The 15,990-nt window shown below is 48.4% G+C and overlaps 1 protein-coding gene across 1 annotated transcript in view; it reads right to left on the bottom strand.

The window, feature by feature from the left end:
• The window catches only part of LOC147732424 (uncharacterized), a 2,559,122-nt gene that overhangs the window by 418,579 nt on the left and 2,124,553 nt on the right, over positions 1-15,990 (bottom strand). Inside the window, exon 86 of the mRNA XM_086954262.1 lies at positions 5,816-5,971. Coding sequence (XP_086810388.1) covers positions 5,816-5,971 — 156 coding nt within the window. The remainder of the gene's footprint in view (positions 1-5,815; positions 5,972-15,990) is intronic.

The raw sequence follows: 15,990 nt of genomic DNA, 5'->3' as shown, positions 1-15,990 counted from the left end.
ATGGTTAGACAAGCAAATACATACTTTCTAAAACGTAATATTTGCAAACAGAGAATATTAAAATAAACTTTACTAAAAGATGTATTATATTATTCTGAGTTCAGGCATACTAAACTTGAATTTCTACAATGTTCTCTGATACAGTTAGGATTATAAAATGTAATAACTCTAACAGCCCATTCTGGCCTTTGGAGAACAGGTAGCCTTGCAATAGTGAAAAACAAAAATGGCTGTAATTCACTATTAGGGCATGCCACACACACCAGGACATGTCCTACCTTATACTTACAATGCACCCTGCCCTTGGGCCTACCATAGGGGTGACTGATATGAAGAAAAGGGAAGGTTTAGGGACTGGGAAGTGGGTGCACTTGCCCAGTCAGCATGACAGTACCAGACTGCATGCAGGCTCTGCAATGGCAGACCTTAGACACATTTTACAAGGCTGCTTCTGTGGGTGGCACAACCGGTGCTGCAGGACCACCAGCAGCATTTGGATTTAAAGTAGTCACAAGGGGGAAGAAATAGCCCCTTTGGACAATTTGGAGAACTCAGTGGTCAGATGTTATTCACCTCCAGGGGTGCTGGTGGTAGCGTATCCTGCTCCCGGCTGGATGCCCATGATGCTCTGAAGGCAAACTAAAGAGGTTTGGAGGCTACAGCAGTTGGGGGTGGACTCGGCTGACCTCTCGCTACTTGACATGGCTGGCTAGGTGGAGACGAGACTGAAAGTCTCTTTTGTCGCCACGAAAGAAGCAAAAAGCAGGCTTGGGTTGGCAAGGGGTTATGGAAAGTCCCAATGACCTGGCCATAGCCCTGCTGTTCTTGAAGTGCTGAGTCTGCCTTGTCTCTGAAGAGACTGGAGCCATCAAAGGGCATGTGCATAAGTGAGGCTTGGACGGCCTTCGAAAAGCCAACCTGGTGTGGCATCTAGGGGTCACTTACGATGAAATTGTTCTGCCCAGCGAGCCGGTCATATCCAGCCCACATCATGTGGCAAACTTAGCTGCATCTATCCCATAAGCCAAGGCTTGAGAGAGTATGGAGCGGGCCTCCTCCGAGACCATAGGCAGCGCCTGCATAATCGTATGAAAGTATTGTCTCAAAAGGCATGTGTTGTTCACAAAAAGCAGTACTAGACTGGAAGAAGAGAACACCCTCTCCCCAAAGATATCCAGCCTCTTGGGTTCCCTGTCCAGTGGGTGGTATGGAATGTGCCAGGATTTACTCTGGAGAAGGAGGCTTGGACCACCAGCTCTCCAGGCTGGGATGTTGGGTAAGGTAATTGGGGTCCCCTGGGGTGGGGAAATGGCAGCAGGCAATTGTTCTATGTTCGGAGACCCGGTGCAGGGCTTATACCAGGAACTGAGTAAGATGTCTGTGAGGGCTTCATTTATGGAGACATGGTTTGGTTTGGGTGATTCCCAGTTGAAGCACCTCCTTTAAGACATTCAACTTGACAGCCACTGAGGACAATTGAAGGTCCGGGACCTCAGCTGACCTCCTCACCACCATCCATAATGTGGCACCCTCCTCCATAGCCACAGTAGGGGGAGGGACCAGGCCAGTGTCTAGGGAGGTGTCCAGTGAGCTGGCATCTGCCAAATCCTCATAACAAGGGTCCTCAAAGTATTTTAATGGTTGGTATTTAGAAGGGTCCATAACAATAAGGGACTGGCTCAGATCTGGGGGGGGAGGTTAGGTATGATGATGGGGATGGCGCCACTCCAGGACATCGATTGTGCCAAGAGCACGGGCACTAGGGCGGTCGAGGTCGCTTGACCGTGCCACTCTGAATCCATCAATTGATCAATTGAGCCTGTCTGGTGCGGAGGGAAAACCCACCAGCAGAAGATCAGTTGGGACCTAGGTGCCTGAGGGTACTGCAGAGGTGTCAGGCCGCCCAAAAACGAGGTGCATGGCCTCATAAAATTCTTTGACCTGGGCTGGTGTCACTTTGGCTCCCGGAAAATCACGAAGATATGGAGATCGCCCATGCGCATGCTCCACCACAGAGCTAGAAACCGGTCCTCGGAAGCTTGTTTCCGGTCCAGGGAAGACATGGCTTGGCAGTTCGGGCTGGACTGTTCCCATGAGGCACAGGGTCAGACTGATTTGCATATAGCCATGTCTGAACTGGGGTGGCAGAGTGGGCTAAAGAACGATGATGGATTAAACCCAGATCTTTTGACTGGGTGTGAGTGTTTGATTGATTCTGATGCTCTGTCCATCACCACCCCCTTTTGTACCGCTTTTGGCCGCCATAAGTGTGGCAGGGTATGCTCAGACGTGAGTCCCTTGCTCACTTTGTCACTGGATTCAAGCAAGCCGGGCTGAAGACGGCTGGAATGCCAGAAACTGGTCCTCGGAAGATTGTTTCCGGTCCAGGGAAGACATGGCTTGGCAGTTCGGGCTGGACTGTTCCCATGAGGCACAGGGTCAGACTGATTTGCATATAGCCATGTCTGAACTGGGGTGGCAGAGTGGGCTAAAGAACGGTGATGGATTAAACCCAGATCTATTGACTGGGTGTGAGTGTTTGATTGATTCAGATGCTCTGTCCATCACCACCCCCTTTTGTACCGCTTTTGGCCGCCATAAGTGTGGCAGGGTATGCTCAGATGTGAGTCCCTTGCTCACTTTGCCACTGGATTCAAGCAAGCCGGGCTGAAGACGGCTGAAATGCCAGACACCGGTCCTCTGAAGCTTGTTTCCGGTCCAGGGAAGACATGGCTTGGCAGTTCGGGCTGGACTGTTCCCATGAGGCACAGGGTCATACTGATTTGCATATAGCCATGTCTGAACTGGGGTGGCAGAGTGGGCTAAAGAACGGTGATGGACTAAACCCAGATATTTTGACTGGGTGTGAGTGTTTGATTGATTCAGATGCTCTGTCCATCACCACCCCCTTTTGTACCGCTTTTGGCCGCCATAAGTGTGGCAGGGTATGCTCAGACGTGAGTCCCTTGCTCACTTTGCCACTGGATTCAAGCAAGCCGGGCTGAAGACGGCTGGAATGCCAGAAACCGGTCCTCGGAAGCTTGTTTCCGGTCCAAGGAAGACATGGCTTGGCAGTTCGGGCTGGACTGTTCCCATGAGGCACAGGGTCAGACTGATTTGCATATAGCCTTGTCTGAACTGGGGTGGCAGAGTGGGCTAAAGAACGGTGAGGGATTAAACCCAGATCTTTTGACTGGGTGTGAGTGTTTGATTGATTCTGATGCTCTGTCCATCACCACCCCCTTTTGTACCGCTTTTGGCCGCCATAAGTGTGGCAGGGTATGCTCAGACGTGAGTCCCTTGCTCACTTTGTCACTGGATTCAAGCAAGCCGGGCTGAAGACGGCTGGAATGCCAGAAACCGGTCCTCGGAAGCTTGTTTCCGGTCCAGGGAAGACATGGCTTGGCAGTTCGGGCTGGACTGTTCCCATGAGGCACAGGGTCAGACTGATTTGCATATAGCCATGTCTGAACTGGGGTGGCAGAGTGGGCTAAAGAACGGTGATGGATTAAACCCAGATCTTTTGACTGGGTGTGAGTGTTTGATTGATTCAGATGCTCTGTCCATCACCACCCCCTTTTGTAACGCTTTTGGCTGCCATAAGTGTGGCAGGGTATGCTCAGACGTGAGTCCCTTGCTCACTTTGCCACTGGATTCAAGCAAGCCGGGCTGAAGACGGCTGGAATGCCAGAAACCGGTCCTCGGAAGCTTGTTTCCGGTCCTGGGAAGACATGGCTTGGCAGTTCGGGCTGGACTGTTCCCATGAGGCACAGGGTCAGACTGATTTGCATATAGCCATGTCTGAACTGGGGTGGCAGAGTGGGCTAAAGAACGGTGATGGATTAAACCCAGATCTTTTGACTGGGTGTGAGTGTTTGATTGACTCAGATGCTCTGTCCATTACCACCCCCTTTTGTACCGCTTTTCGTCACCATAAGTGTGGCAGGTTATGCTCAGACGTGAATCCCTTGCTCACTTTGCCACTGGATTCAAGCAAGCCGGGCTGAAGACGACTGGAATGCCAGAAAACGGTCCTCGGAAGCTTGTTTCTGGTCCAGGGAAGACATGGTTTGGCAGTTCGGGCTGGACTGTTCCCACAGGGTCAGACTGATTTGCATATAGCCATGTCTGAACTGGGGTGGCAGAGTGGACTAAAGAACGGTGATGGATTAAACCCAGATCTTTTGACTGGGTGTGAGTGTTTGATTGATTCAGATGCTCTGTCCATTACCACCCCCTTTTGTACCGCCACCACAGAGCAAGGCCTTGAGTGCTGACAACCCTCATGTTGTCCGAGGACTCATGCGGTGAAGAACTCTTCAGCTTCTTTTCTTCTTGTAGGACTTACTAGTCTTCCCCAACAACTTTGAATGTGACGAGGGATTTCGGGAGAGGCTCCGCAAACAATCTTAGGATTTTCCTCGTGACCAAGACCAGGAGAGTCGTGAAGTTGACCGGCATCGGAGCTTGAGGGACCACACCTGTGGCACCTTGGGATGCAAAGCCGAGCAGTCCTTGCAGTAGTGGTCATGTTCCAGACACCATAGGCAAACCAAGTGCGGATCCATCACCGACATCTGCAGATGATGCTTTCTGCATTGTTTTTTTGCAGGTATTCTGCTTTGTATTTAGTATATGGCTTTCCTGAAGAAGGTGTTACACTGAAATACTCTTAGATGGTCCTCGGACATAAGCCACATGAAGATGCATCAGTACCATCCAGTGGTTTATTACATTTTGAGAGTGATTGTAGTCTCTCATTTCATATAGCAACTTGTGTATAATATTCCACTGCTGAAACGTTTTAATAATGGCTCTTTCCCTTTGCCTTTAATGTGTGGGGTTCTAGAATGAATAATGAAGCAAAAGGTGTATGTTTGAATCTGGAAATATTCTTGAAGTCTTTGAACACTGAGTATATATTCTCTGCCTTGGGAAACAGCTTTTACAACGCAACTTTTACAACGCAGTACCTTTACGACGCAACCATTACAACACAAGTCATTACAACGACTTGCGCTGGGGGGCGCTCTAGGATAGGGAATAGTTTTAATTTACTGTCCAACACCTTCCCTACTATCCACGGGGACTGGAGTTGGAATAGTAAATTAAACTATTCACTATCCAGCGCCCCCCAACGCAAGTCGTTGTAACAATTTGCGTTGTAACAGTTGCATCGTAAAGGCAAGCGTTGTAAAAGCATGCGTTGTAAAGACGTACATCCCTCTACCTTAGGTATCGTATCGAAAAGCAGGGGCTCTATTTTAATTTACAACATTTTCCGCATGTTTTAAAACCTGCCTTCCTGGTGTACATCCCTATCTCATCAGGAGAGGAAGTCTTGAATTTTTTTTACACAAAAGTAAAAAAAAAGGTCAGTCGAAAAATGACAAGAGGTAGCTCTTCTAAAAAATAATGACATTAGATCTCTGGAGTGGCACCTATATAGGGACTGTTCACGCCACTTCGGGTGCCGATGAGGCAATGCAGAGCCACATACCATCACTTGCTGGCACGCATAGGCAGGGCCAGCTTTAAGACAGTGCGACTGGTGCAGCCGCACTGTGCGCTGACCTGTGCAGGGGAGCGCTGTGTTTAGCAATATCTTATAATAGGAGAAATGAGGGGCACTTTTGCAGGTGGTAGGAAGAAAATCTGAGGAAGCGGTCATGGGACGTGGGGGCGCCAAAGGAGATTGTTGCACCAGTCGCCATATGTACTGCTAGTCAAAGGTTTCCGAATCCAGTCTGAGGCCTGTAGATTGTTCTAAGGTAAGGAATCTCAGCAAGAAGTCTTTATCAGATAAGATACTCACCATTAAGGGAAAGGCTGAGTTTGACGAGAATTATGTCACCCTCATTCATGCACACAACTGGGTTTGGGATGTGCGGGATAAACTTTGGTTCAGAGAAAGGAAGTGCATTCTTCTCACTGCGCCATTTTCGGGGTGACAGGTGCAACCATGGCTCTCCTGCGGAATGAGAATACAATGTTGAAAGCATATCCTAGTATCTGATTAGGTTCATTAAATTCAGAGTGAAACTCTTACACTGTCACCTCAGTCAGCCAGGTCCCCACATTCAGACTGCCACTGAGATTAGCTTGATTTACAGCCACCCAGACACAAAAAGAACCCTCGCCACAAAAAGAACCCTCTTCGCAAACAGAACCCTCCGACACAAACAGAACCCTCCGACACATATTGACTTTAGACACTGAAACCATGTCACCAGAGCCAAAGGGCTTCCCATCGCATGAACCGGGCTATTCCAGATATTCAAGTTTGGTGCAGTTAGACTCTGTTGCCAAGGAGGCAATAAGAACTATTTACAGGGCGTGCAGGGCTTCTTAGGGTCAAACGTCTGCAATGACAGGCTCGCAAAATGTTCTTCCGGGAATGTGCCAAAGGGCCGAAGACATTCCGTTCAAAGAGGACAGCGCTGGGTGTCAATGACTGTTGTTATGCAATACAATCCCCACCACGTATAACCAACCCCATGCCTTCGGAAGCACAGGGATTGGTCATACTGCTCGGTGCAGTCTCTGACATGGATACATAGGTAGGCAGAAAGAATCAGTGAGACAGGGACACCGTGTGGCAAATCACTGTACTCACCACTGCTTGGAGGCTCCCTTTGGCGAGAAGAACTCTAACCTCTAAGAGGGGCGATGTGAGGTGCGAGAAAGATATGTTAATAGCCTCTCACCAAGGCTATGCCAATGGCCTTCTACATTATGGTTCAGCTAGTGCACCTTAAAGAAAACCCGAGAAGGAGAGGAGACGGGAGGGTTAAGTATCCTGAAGGTACTTTCCAAAAGGGACATTTCACCTTAACCATCGTGGGAGAGTAAGTGAATCTCAGTCCCTTTAACCCCCGACAGCACCATGACTGGCGCGACGAACCACTCCGCCACGCTATAATAAAATGTGACTATCAGTGATCTTTGTGCCCAGTGAAGAAAAAAACATAGGTTTTTAAAACGTTCCCAAAATATTGCCAACTTTACTGAAATCAAATTGAAATAGGAATGGAATTTTACAAGGTGGGTGCAATGACCGAGAAATACCTAACAATCACTTTCTCCGTGACAATCCTGAGTCACTAAAGGGGCAATTTAAACGATCAAAGAGACCAAGAACAAAGAAGCAATATTTGAAACTTTCCAGTGACAGTTTGTAACACTAACAAAATGCTTTGAATCGTATGTACCTTTCTCCTGGAAGCCTCTGAAGAATTCGATGAAATCACTGACACGTGATCTGATCTGTAAAGGTTAAAAAGTAACTTACCCTACCTGCATGATTCTCCTTAAGCCGCAGTTTTCACAAGGGTCTGGCAAGGAGCCATAGGTAACTAACATATGCGTAATCCATACAGGAGTCAAGGACACATGCATCAAACAATTTTGCATTTGCAAACGGTGCGAAAAGATAATTTCGGTAATTTGCAAATGCACAAATATCCTTTCAAGAAGTATGAAAGGATTTGTAGTCGCTGTGTTAGGTAATCGCAAAAATAGCATTTACTTACTATTGCCACCACAAATACGGAATCTCAATTTGTGATTCCCTTAGCACATGTACCATTCCAACGTTTTTTCTAAATGCAAACTGTGCATTTAGGAAAATGCTATTACCTTCGACTTCAAGTCGATTGTAACCATGTGCAGATTTAGCAAAAATGCAGTTTTTTTAAAGTGCTATGCAGGGCCCGCATGTCCCCAGGGAATGTGTGTGCTTTAAATGTGCACTTTCTTATTTTTTAGGAGTGCTTCAGAAAGGTTTTAGGCCCCGGGGCACCCTTGTCTATGCAATATCTAATTTGAGATTAACAATTTGATAAACGCAAATTAGCTAATGGCCATTTGCACCTTTGGGCCTTTAGTCCCGTGGGAACAAATGGAATAGTATTTCCTGATAGCGATTACCGATTTAGCGAATCACTATCTGGTACTATTAAGGAATCGCCAAATCTTTGGCGATTCCTTCCATACATAGCATTTTGCGATTACCAAATAGCGATTCAGTAAAAATCGCTATTTGGTAATCGCAAAATAGTTTTTTGATACATAATACCCTAGGGCTTTAACCCTGCTGGGTAATACAGCAAACATTTCCTTGAGATTTTAAGTTGGAAAAGTAAGAGACAGCCACTACACTGATTTGAGGAATCATCACTAGGGGTAAAATGTACGTGGCACTGGTTGCCAAAACTGGTCGGAATTTGCAACCTGTATTTTTGTGACCAGTGTGGTAATTTGCAAACCGACTTATGTACTAATAGGTCTGTTTTTCACTTTATCAAGTCCTAGTGGGTCAAAATTCGACTTTCCTCATGAATATTAATGAGGTATGTCGCAAATTGCGACCCATTAGGAATCACAGCAGATACAGGAATTGTGGCCTGCTGTGGTCAGCAGGCCATATTGTCTGTGATAGCTTTTAAATAAAGCATTTATTTTCTAATGCAACACATCTTCCTTAAAAGAAAACTAAATGTGTTTAAAAATAAATATGAAAACCGTAAGTTTAAGTTTAATTTTTGAAGAGTTGGCATTGGTCCATGGGACCACTGCCTACTCTTAAAAAACAAAAATTGACAACATTCACAAAGGAGAAGGTGTCCCTAGGAGGCCCCTTCCTGTTTGTAAGTGGCTTACATCCTCCTTTTTGGAGATGGTGAATGATTGTTTTGTGACCAGAATCCAGTCGCAAATTGGTAGTTAGAAGGCACATCTTAAACAAGTCCCTTTCAGTGATTTGTAAAAAAAATAAGTGTCAGGGACCTTGTCAGGGGGCCACTAAATCTTACGCCACTCATTGCCTCTACCAGCGCTGCCAATGACAGTACCAATATACCTACTAACCAACACACTCCTACAAGAGTGGCAATTCAGGCTATTCCAGGCCCCCAAAGCTATAAGAATAGCTTTGGGGGCAGGTGTTAGCCATTTTTAATGTATATTGAATAAATAAACAACTTTTGCTGTCCTCATCTCTAAATTAAATAGACAGTGCCACCATTTGGCAGACTGTCATAAGTGCTGGTCTTGACTATCAATTACAGGTGCCGAGCCCTGGAAACCACTGGCTCAAATTCAACACTGGTGCATTTCAAATACAATTCAGATGGTCCCAAACCCACCAAATTACAATTTGGAGCGGGCTTAGAGGATTGTCGGGGCTCCAGCGGAATACCTGAAATAACTGAAAACGTGCAGCCCAAAACAGGCCAAGTTGATGCCAGTCGCGGTGAGCCTGGGAGGGGGTGACGGCCGGGTGAAACAACCGCATACCGTCCCGAAGCGCAGCCCGAGGGGTCATAGCCCCCCCGATTGCTGGAGCCCATGACATGGCATGAGGCCCATAACGAAATACACCTAAAAGACTACGGAGCGCAGGTAAGGAGCGGTGCACCAGTGGCAAGTTAATTAGCATGCACCCTATGTGTAAAAGAAGGGCTGACATTTAATAGATTACAACACATGCCGAAATGCCAGCAAGACTTCACACAAACCTCCCCTCCCCGGCGTCTCTCGGTATCTTGTGTCTCCCCACCCCAGGTCCCTAATCCCAGCCCCTAGTCCGAATTCCGTAAACAACAAGGAGATTTTCAATTTAAACCAGGGAAATTGGGCGCACACCCGTGTGTCCGCACGGTAGAGAGCACCATCAAGTAGTGGGTGTAGGCAAAAGGGCGAGCGGTAATCTCACAAGACCGCCCAAAGTTGGACCCAGGGGATCCACACAAACAATAGAACAGCAATGCCCCTGCACTATACAATTGTGTAACACATTACAGTAATGACATTAGTGGCAAAAGATGATCAGTGAGTATACATCCACACTTTCGGAGTGACTTTATAAGGATCAGTTACTCCAGGTTCAGGTACAAGAGTTCCGTAAAAGAAAGAAAAATGTTCTGTTCTTGGTGTAAAATAATAGGTTTATTGTTCCTTTGTTAATGCCAACACGTGTTTCATCGCAGGGAACCTACTGCGAATCTTCAGGGCTTCGTGAGGAAAGTATGACAAATTATGTCAGAATGGTGCGGAACGTCCGTGTCAGGACGAGATTCTTGTTAGTAGAATCGCGTAAAAAAGAGGTATGTAGCACGCTGCCCGCGTGTTCACGGAATCTTATTCGGTTTAGATGTGTATCTATAACCGGGAGGAGTTGACGATAATAAACAAGGTCTCTTGGTTAAAGACAAGCATTTCATGAAGGCGGGTACACCTTCTTAGTATTAAACTCCCTCTTGTGGTTCCCGGTGCCGTTTTACGATGACCGTCGTCGATGACCGTCATCGTAAAACGGCACCGGGAACCACAAGAGGGAGTTTAATACTAAGAAGGTGTACCCGCCTTCATGAAATGCTTGTCTTTAACCAAGAGACCTTGTTTATTATCGTCAACTCCTCCCGGTTATAGATACACATCTAAACCGAATAAGATTCCGTGAACACGCGGGCAGCGTGCTACATACCTCTTTTTTACGCGATTCTACTAACAAGAATCTCGTCCTGACACGGACGTTCCGCACCATTCTGACATAATTTGTCATACTTTCCTCACGAAGCCCTGAAGATTCGCAGTAGGTTCCCTGCGATGAAACACGTGTTGGCATTAACAAAGGAACAATAAACCTATTATTTTACACCAAGAACAGAACATTTTTCTTTCTTTTACGGAACTCTTGTACCTGAACCTGGAGTAACTGATCCTTATAAAGTCACTCCGAAAGTGTGGATGTATACTCACTGATCATCTTTTGCCACTAATGTCATTACTGTAATGTGTTACACAATTGTATAGTGCAGGGGCATTGCTGTTCCTAGTCCGAATTCCGACTGGGGCACGACGACAAACTGACCTCGGGGAAGGGAAAGAGCCGAGTGGAGCTTACTTTAGGAGCCTAGATGTGCGGGCGTAGACGTATGGGTGTAGACGGAGCGTTAGGTTGGTGTGGTTTGCTTACTCCTCCTTCAGTTGCCTCATTCTCTTAACTGGTTAATGGGATGCCTGCTATGGCTGCTACTGCTGCCACAGTCGTTCCAGCCATAAGGAGGGGGAGCGGAGCCAGCACCACAAGCAACAGGCTCCCTTGTGGCCTCTGACGCCATCACCAGTGTGAGCACGCTGTGCCAGGAGGCACCAGGAGACGCGCTTAAATTCAACACCGGGCTCCCGCAGTGCGAAGCCAGGGCCAAGGGCGGACCCGCCATAGCCTGGACGAGGCTGGGCTGGGTCACCCCTCTAACAACGGTGCCACAGGACACTAGGACTTGGCTTCACAACTTTCAGGTACCATAGCGTTCTTGCGCCCTTTTTTTTTTACATAATCAGTGCCTTTGGTGCTGCTTATTTCTGCTTTTACAATGAGCAAATGTAGGGGCGTTGTGGGAACTTTGCACGCTTTTATTGTAAGGGCCGAATCAATGCTCAGTCATGAGATTGAATTGACTGAGAGGCGACTCCCCTTAGGTCCTTCATCTTTGCAGGGGGGCTCTTCTTTGGGTTCAATCATCCCAGGTGATGTCTCTCAGAATCCTATTATACAAGGACAGTTGCAGTCTCCCCCTGCACTTTCTCCTGCACTTGTATCCAACTTAGAAGTTTCATCTCCGAATCCTGCAACCAGGCCAAGAATAGTTACAAGGACATTGACACAAACTTCTAAACCTCAAAGTGAGGCTAAGGCCAAGGTGAAGGCAAAAGAGCCACCAGTGAAGTGAAGAAGGGGTGCTGGCACTCAAAATCTAAACACCAGAAAGGGTTCTGGTATGCTAATCCTGAGGTGATACAAACTTGTACCATCAGTACGCAAACCGATGCTGCTTCCCCGGTACCTATTTGTAGTACACCTGGGGGTGCTGCTCTGGACACTGTTGGGGAGTCTGTTTTGGACACTCTTTTTGTATGGTTTAAAGAACTAATAGACAATAGCCTTGCTCCACTTTGGGGGCGTCTTGGCCATTTGGACACCACAATGAGTAAACTTTTTGGTCAAAAAGAGACACCACGGTCATCACAGCCCGCTGCTGACGCAGGGGTGGATATTGGCTCTGATGTTCCTAATACAACTCTAGACGAGTTTAGACCCCTGAGGGAGGCACTTTTAAACATGCCAATGGAAGCTAATAGAATAGAGGCCCGCAATTCTGAGCCAGCAGCTACTACTGTCTCCCGTCAAGTAGGGCCCATTTTTAATCAACTATGGAGGCTTCCTTCTGGCCCCAGGGGTTCTATCACTCCAAAAAGGGACCTCTGATCCAGTCTCCCACTTGATGGACCCAAATGTTAAAGCGCGTGCCCAAACAGTGCCAGGGGCAGATGGGGACCGTGGTGTTTCTTTGGTGGATACCAAGGAAGGTCTTGGATATGAGAGGCTCCCAACTTATTACCTACCCCCAGCTTCACTTCCATATGTTCTTATATTGACTGGGTTACCCGAGATTAAAGCACGCAAGAAGGAAACACAGTTGGATTTGAGGAACAAGTGTTTATTTTGATTGGCTAGACATGGTCAGTTTTACTACGACCTTGCAGGAGAGATCTTAATGGTTGGCTGGGTGGGCACAAGACCTAAAACAACACAAGGGGACTGTATTTATTATCAATTTTAGTAACCCATAGACTGCTCATGTTTTGGCTAGCCATATCTTTAGCCCCTAAGAGCTACCAACTGGTGTCAGGACCCACACCTTGGACTACTTCTTCCCCCACGGTGGCAATCATAAATGGTCCACTAATGCCTGTGCCCCAGTTAAGGGGTACTTAGGACAACCCTTAGTGGCCCCATTCCCCAGACCTCTCTTCTTTAACATCCCAGTGGCGAACAGGTATGGGGTCTTAGATGAGGTGGATTGACTCATGTGGAATGGTGGATCTGACTCGCAAAGTGGGCATACGAGTCTAGGTAGAGGACCAAGGGCCCGCAACAATGGGCAGGTGATACAGGTCACTCTGTGTGGCACCAGGAAAGTTCCAGGGGTCTTACAAACTGATCATCTGCAGGGAAATTCACTGTCGATAGTGCATGATCTTCAACTCTCTGGCATAGCTATAGCGCCTCCCCAAGGGTAGGAGTGGAAGCAGCTTCTTTGTCATCCCCTCAGGCCCAGCATGAGAACACCATAAGCCTTGACACTAACACCCATCTCCCCTCCGCTGAACGCCCTAACTCTGATCGTAAGCTGAGGATTCTTTCCTGGAACATTGCTGAAATCAAAAACAAACTGGACTCCCCAGAATGGGTACTCTTTGCAGGTAGTGATCACATGTGTATGTTCCAGGAAACCTGGACCAGGGAAGACATTACGAGGACCGGATATGCAACTTTTAATATTCCAGCTACAAAGGGGGGGAGAGGTAGACCTTCTGGAGGATTTTGTACCTGGGTTGCTAAACACTTGGACTGCACAGTGTATTACTTGAACACCTCGTCTAATGACATTCAGTGCACCATACTTCCCTTCCCTCTCAGCCTTAAAATTGCTTTTATTATTATTTACTCTTGCCATGTAAGTATTAGCCATGAAGCGCAGACCTTTGAACAACTGAACACCTTCATTGGCACTGTACTCCCGAATGTAAGATTGGCTTTAGGGTGTGATTTTAATTGTCAATTTAAGCCTCTTGTTGCATCTTCTGATGCATATCATCCTAGTGCTGAGGATCGACTATGGCTTATCCCTGACCCCTAAATACAAATAATCAAGGCCTAGACTCCGCTTGTACTCCAGAATAATGCAGTTACACTAATGTTGGACTTGGCCCTTCTGGCAGGTTCACCCCTAATCTTTTTGCTTTTAATCTGTGATCTGTGTGGATGATTTTTTGGTCTGTGCGCACTTTTTCCCTGTGTCCCAGAGTAAAGTGCGTGCATGTAGTTAGGCTGGCCTGCTCTCCCATAGGGATGCATGGGGAATGTCTGTGTCCCTGGTAGTTCCTGATGCGTGGGGAGTGCAGACTCGAATTTGGTATGTGCGAGCTCGTGAGAATGAATGCTTCGCAATGATGTATGTGGCATGAGGGTGTCATGTGTAGAAATGCCACTTCTAGGACTTGGCATATTAATGTAAAATATGCCTGGCGTGTGATTGACTGGAGCTGGCTGGTGAGCCTGGCTCCAGGAAGGCTGGATGGGTCTGCCCGGTGGTGAGTGTGAGATTAGCATGTTGATGGCTTGGGAGGAGTGCACCTGGTCACTGATGGGGCTGGACTTTCCCCACACAATGCTGGCTCCACCCCCTGTAGTGTGACTGATGACCCTAGCCCTGCCAGTGAATGAAATGGGTGGTTGAGCTATCAAGGGTACTTCAAAACCAGCTGCGACTGGTTTCCCCCCACCCTGCACCTACAGACAAAGGAATTTGCAGTATAAGAAGGGGGCTGTGTCCCCATACAATTTGTTCTGTTCCAGGATCCTGCCAGAGGGGGCTGCTGCTGTTGCTGGGGCCAGGAGGACCGCTACTTGGCTTGTCTCCCTGCCTGGAGACCCAGTGTGCTGGCTCTGGCCCAGCCTTGCCCCCCCTGCCTGCCTAAAAGATTTTGTGCTGGACCTTGTGCGTGGGGAGCGCTCTCCCTTGTCCCCAGCGCTGGGAGCGCTTTGTTTCTGCCCTTTAGCGCTGGGAGCGCTTTTCCCTGCCTGCCTAGCGCTGAGAGCGCTTTCTTTTGATTTATAGCGCTGGGCGCGCCAATGGTTCTACCGCCGAGCTCTTACTAGCGCTTTGCCAGGCCAAGCGAGTGCCCACCTCGCTTTATATTTGAATCGAAAGCCGGTGCCCACCCGGCATTGCCCCGTTCTTGGAATTTTAATTTATCACGAGGGAGCCCACTCCTCGGATACTGAGAGCCCGCCTGCCTGCCTGAAACGAGCCGCCGCGCTGCCCGCGGCGACCCAGAAGTATTGGGCCGACCGGCCAATTGCAGCGCGGCCCCCTTGAGGCCAACCGGAAGTCCTGCCCCGCAGCCGAGCAGCGAGGAGAGGAGCGACAGAGGGTGCAGGCAGGGCTCCGTGGTCAGGTGGAGAGCCCTGCCGCCCCAAGGAGAAGTGCCGACGCCCGCCTGGCTCCCCGAGTGCCAGGAGAACCCAGCAGAGCCGCTGCGAGACCCGGTGAGTGCCAGTGGCATTGCGAACTGAGTCCCCTCGAGCGGGACTCCATCTACAGAGGCCGGCAGTGTTTCCCACCCCCCGCAGCACCAGTGAAGTCCCGGTGAGTGCGGGGGCAGGTTCTCTTGATCCTTCGAGTGGCCCCGGTTGGCAGAGGGCCGCTCCAACGGGTGCAGCATTTCTTTGTGGTAGCCAAGAGGCTCCGGGGGCATATCTTTGTGTCAAGTCCGAGCAGGGCTCCTACGTTACTGTGGGCATCAGTAATTACGAGCCTGCGAGGCTCGAGTGCCATTCCCATCGATTTAGAGCCACGAGGGCTCTGGGGGCATTTTCTTTAATTAGAGCCTGAGAGGCTCGAGTGCCGGCACCCTTGTTCTTTGGGCCCTGGGAGAGGCTCACAGCCCACATTCTTGCTTGGAGCGCTGAAGCTCTTTAGTGCCTGCATATTTGTTTTGCGAGCCAGAGAGGCTCTGAGGGACACAGGCAGTTAGTTGGTCAGAGCCCCGTGGCTCCCACGCTGTGTTCCCTCACCATTGTTCTTCAGCCCACGAGGCTCCAACGTGCCCATCAGTGATTTACAACTGTCCAGCACTTAGTGGACAGTTGCTACGTTTAGGCTTTGTGTTCTTGGCTGCTTGCGCAGCCTCCCCTGACAATTTGGACTCAGGGCATTTCATCCCTTGCAAGGCCAGTTGGCCTGAGGGACAGTTCTAGTGTGGTGCTACAGGCACCCTGCGCATTGTAATTTACTTGTTTTGATTCCTGCGCAAATGTTCTACCTGCATCTCTGAATGTGTTTTAATGCCTCATGTGCAACGTGTTTTATGTTTTATCCCCTTTGCTAAGAGTGACCTGCTTAGAGGATTGTTTATGTT

Source organism: Lissotriton vulgaris, chromosome 2_1, assembly GCF_964263255.1.
Source record: "Lissotriton vulgaris chromosome 2_1, aLisVul1.2, whole genome shotgun sequence".
Classification (NCBI taxonomy): domain Eukaryota; kingdom Metazoa; phylum Chordata; class Amphibia; order Caudata; family Salamandridae; genus Lissotriton; species Lissotriton vulgaris.
Note: the sequence above shows the minus strand (reverse complement) of the source record. Positions and strands in the feature narration are given on the sequence as shown.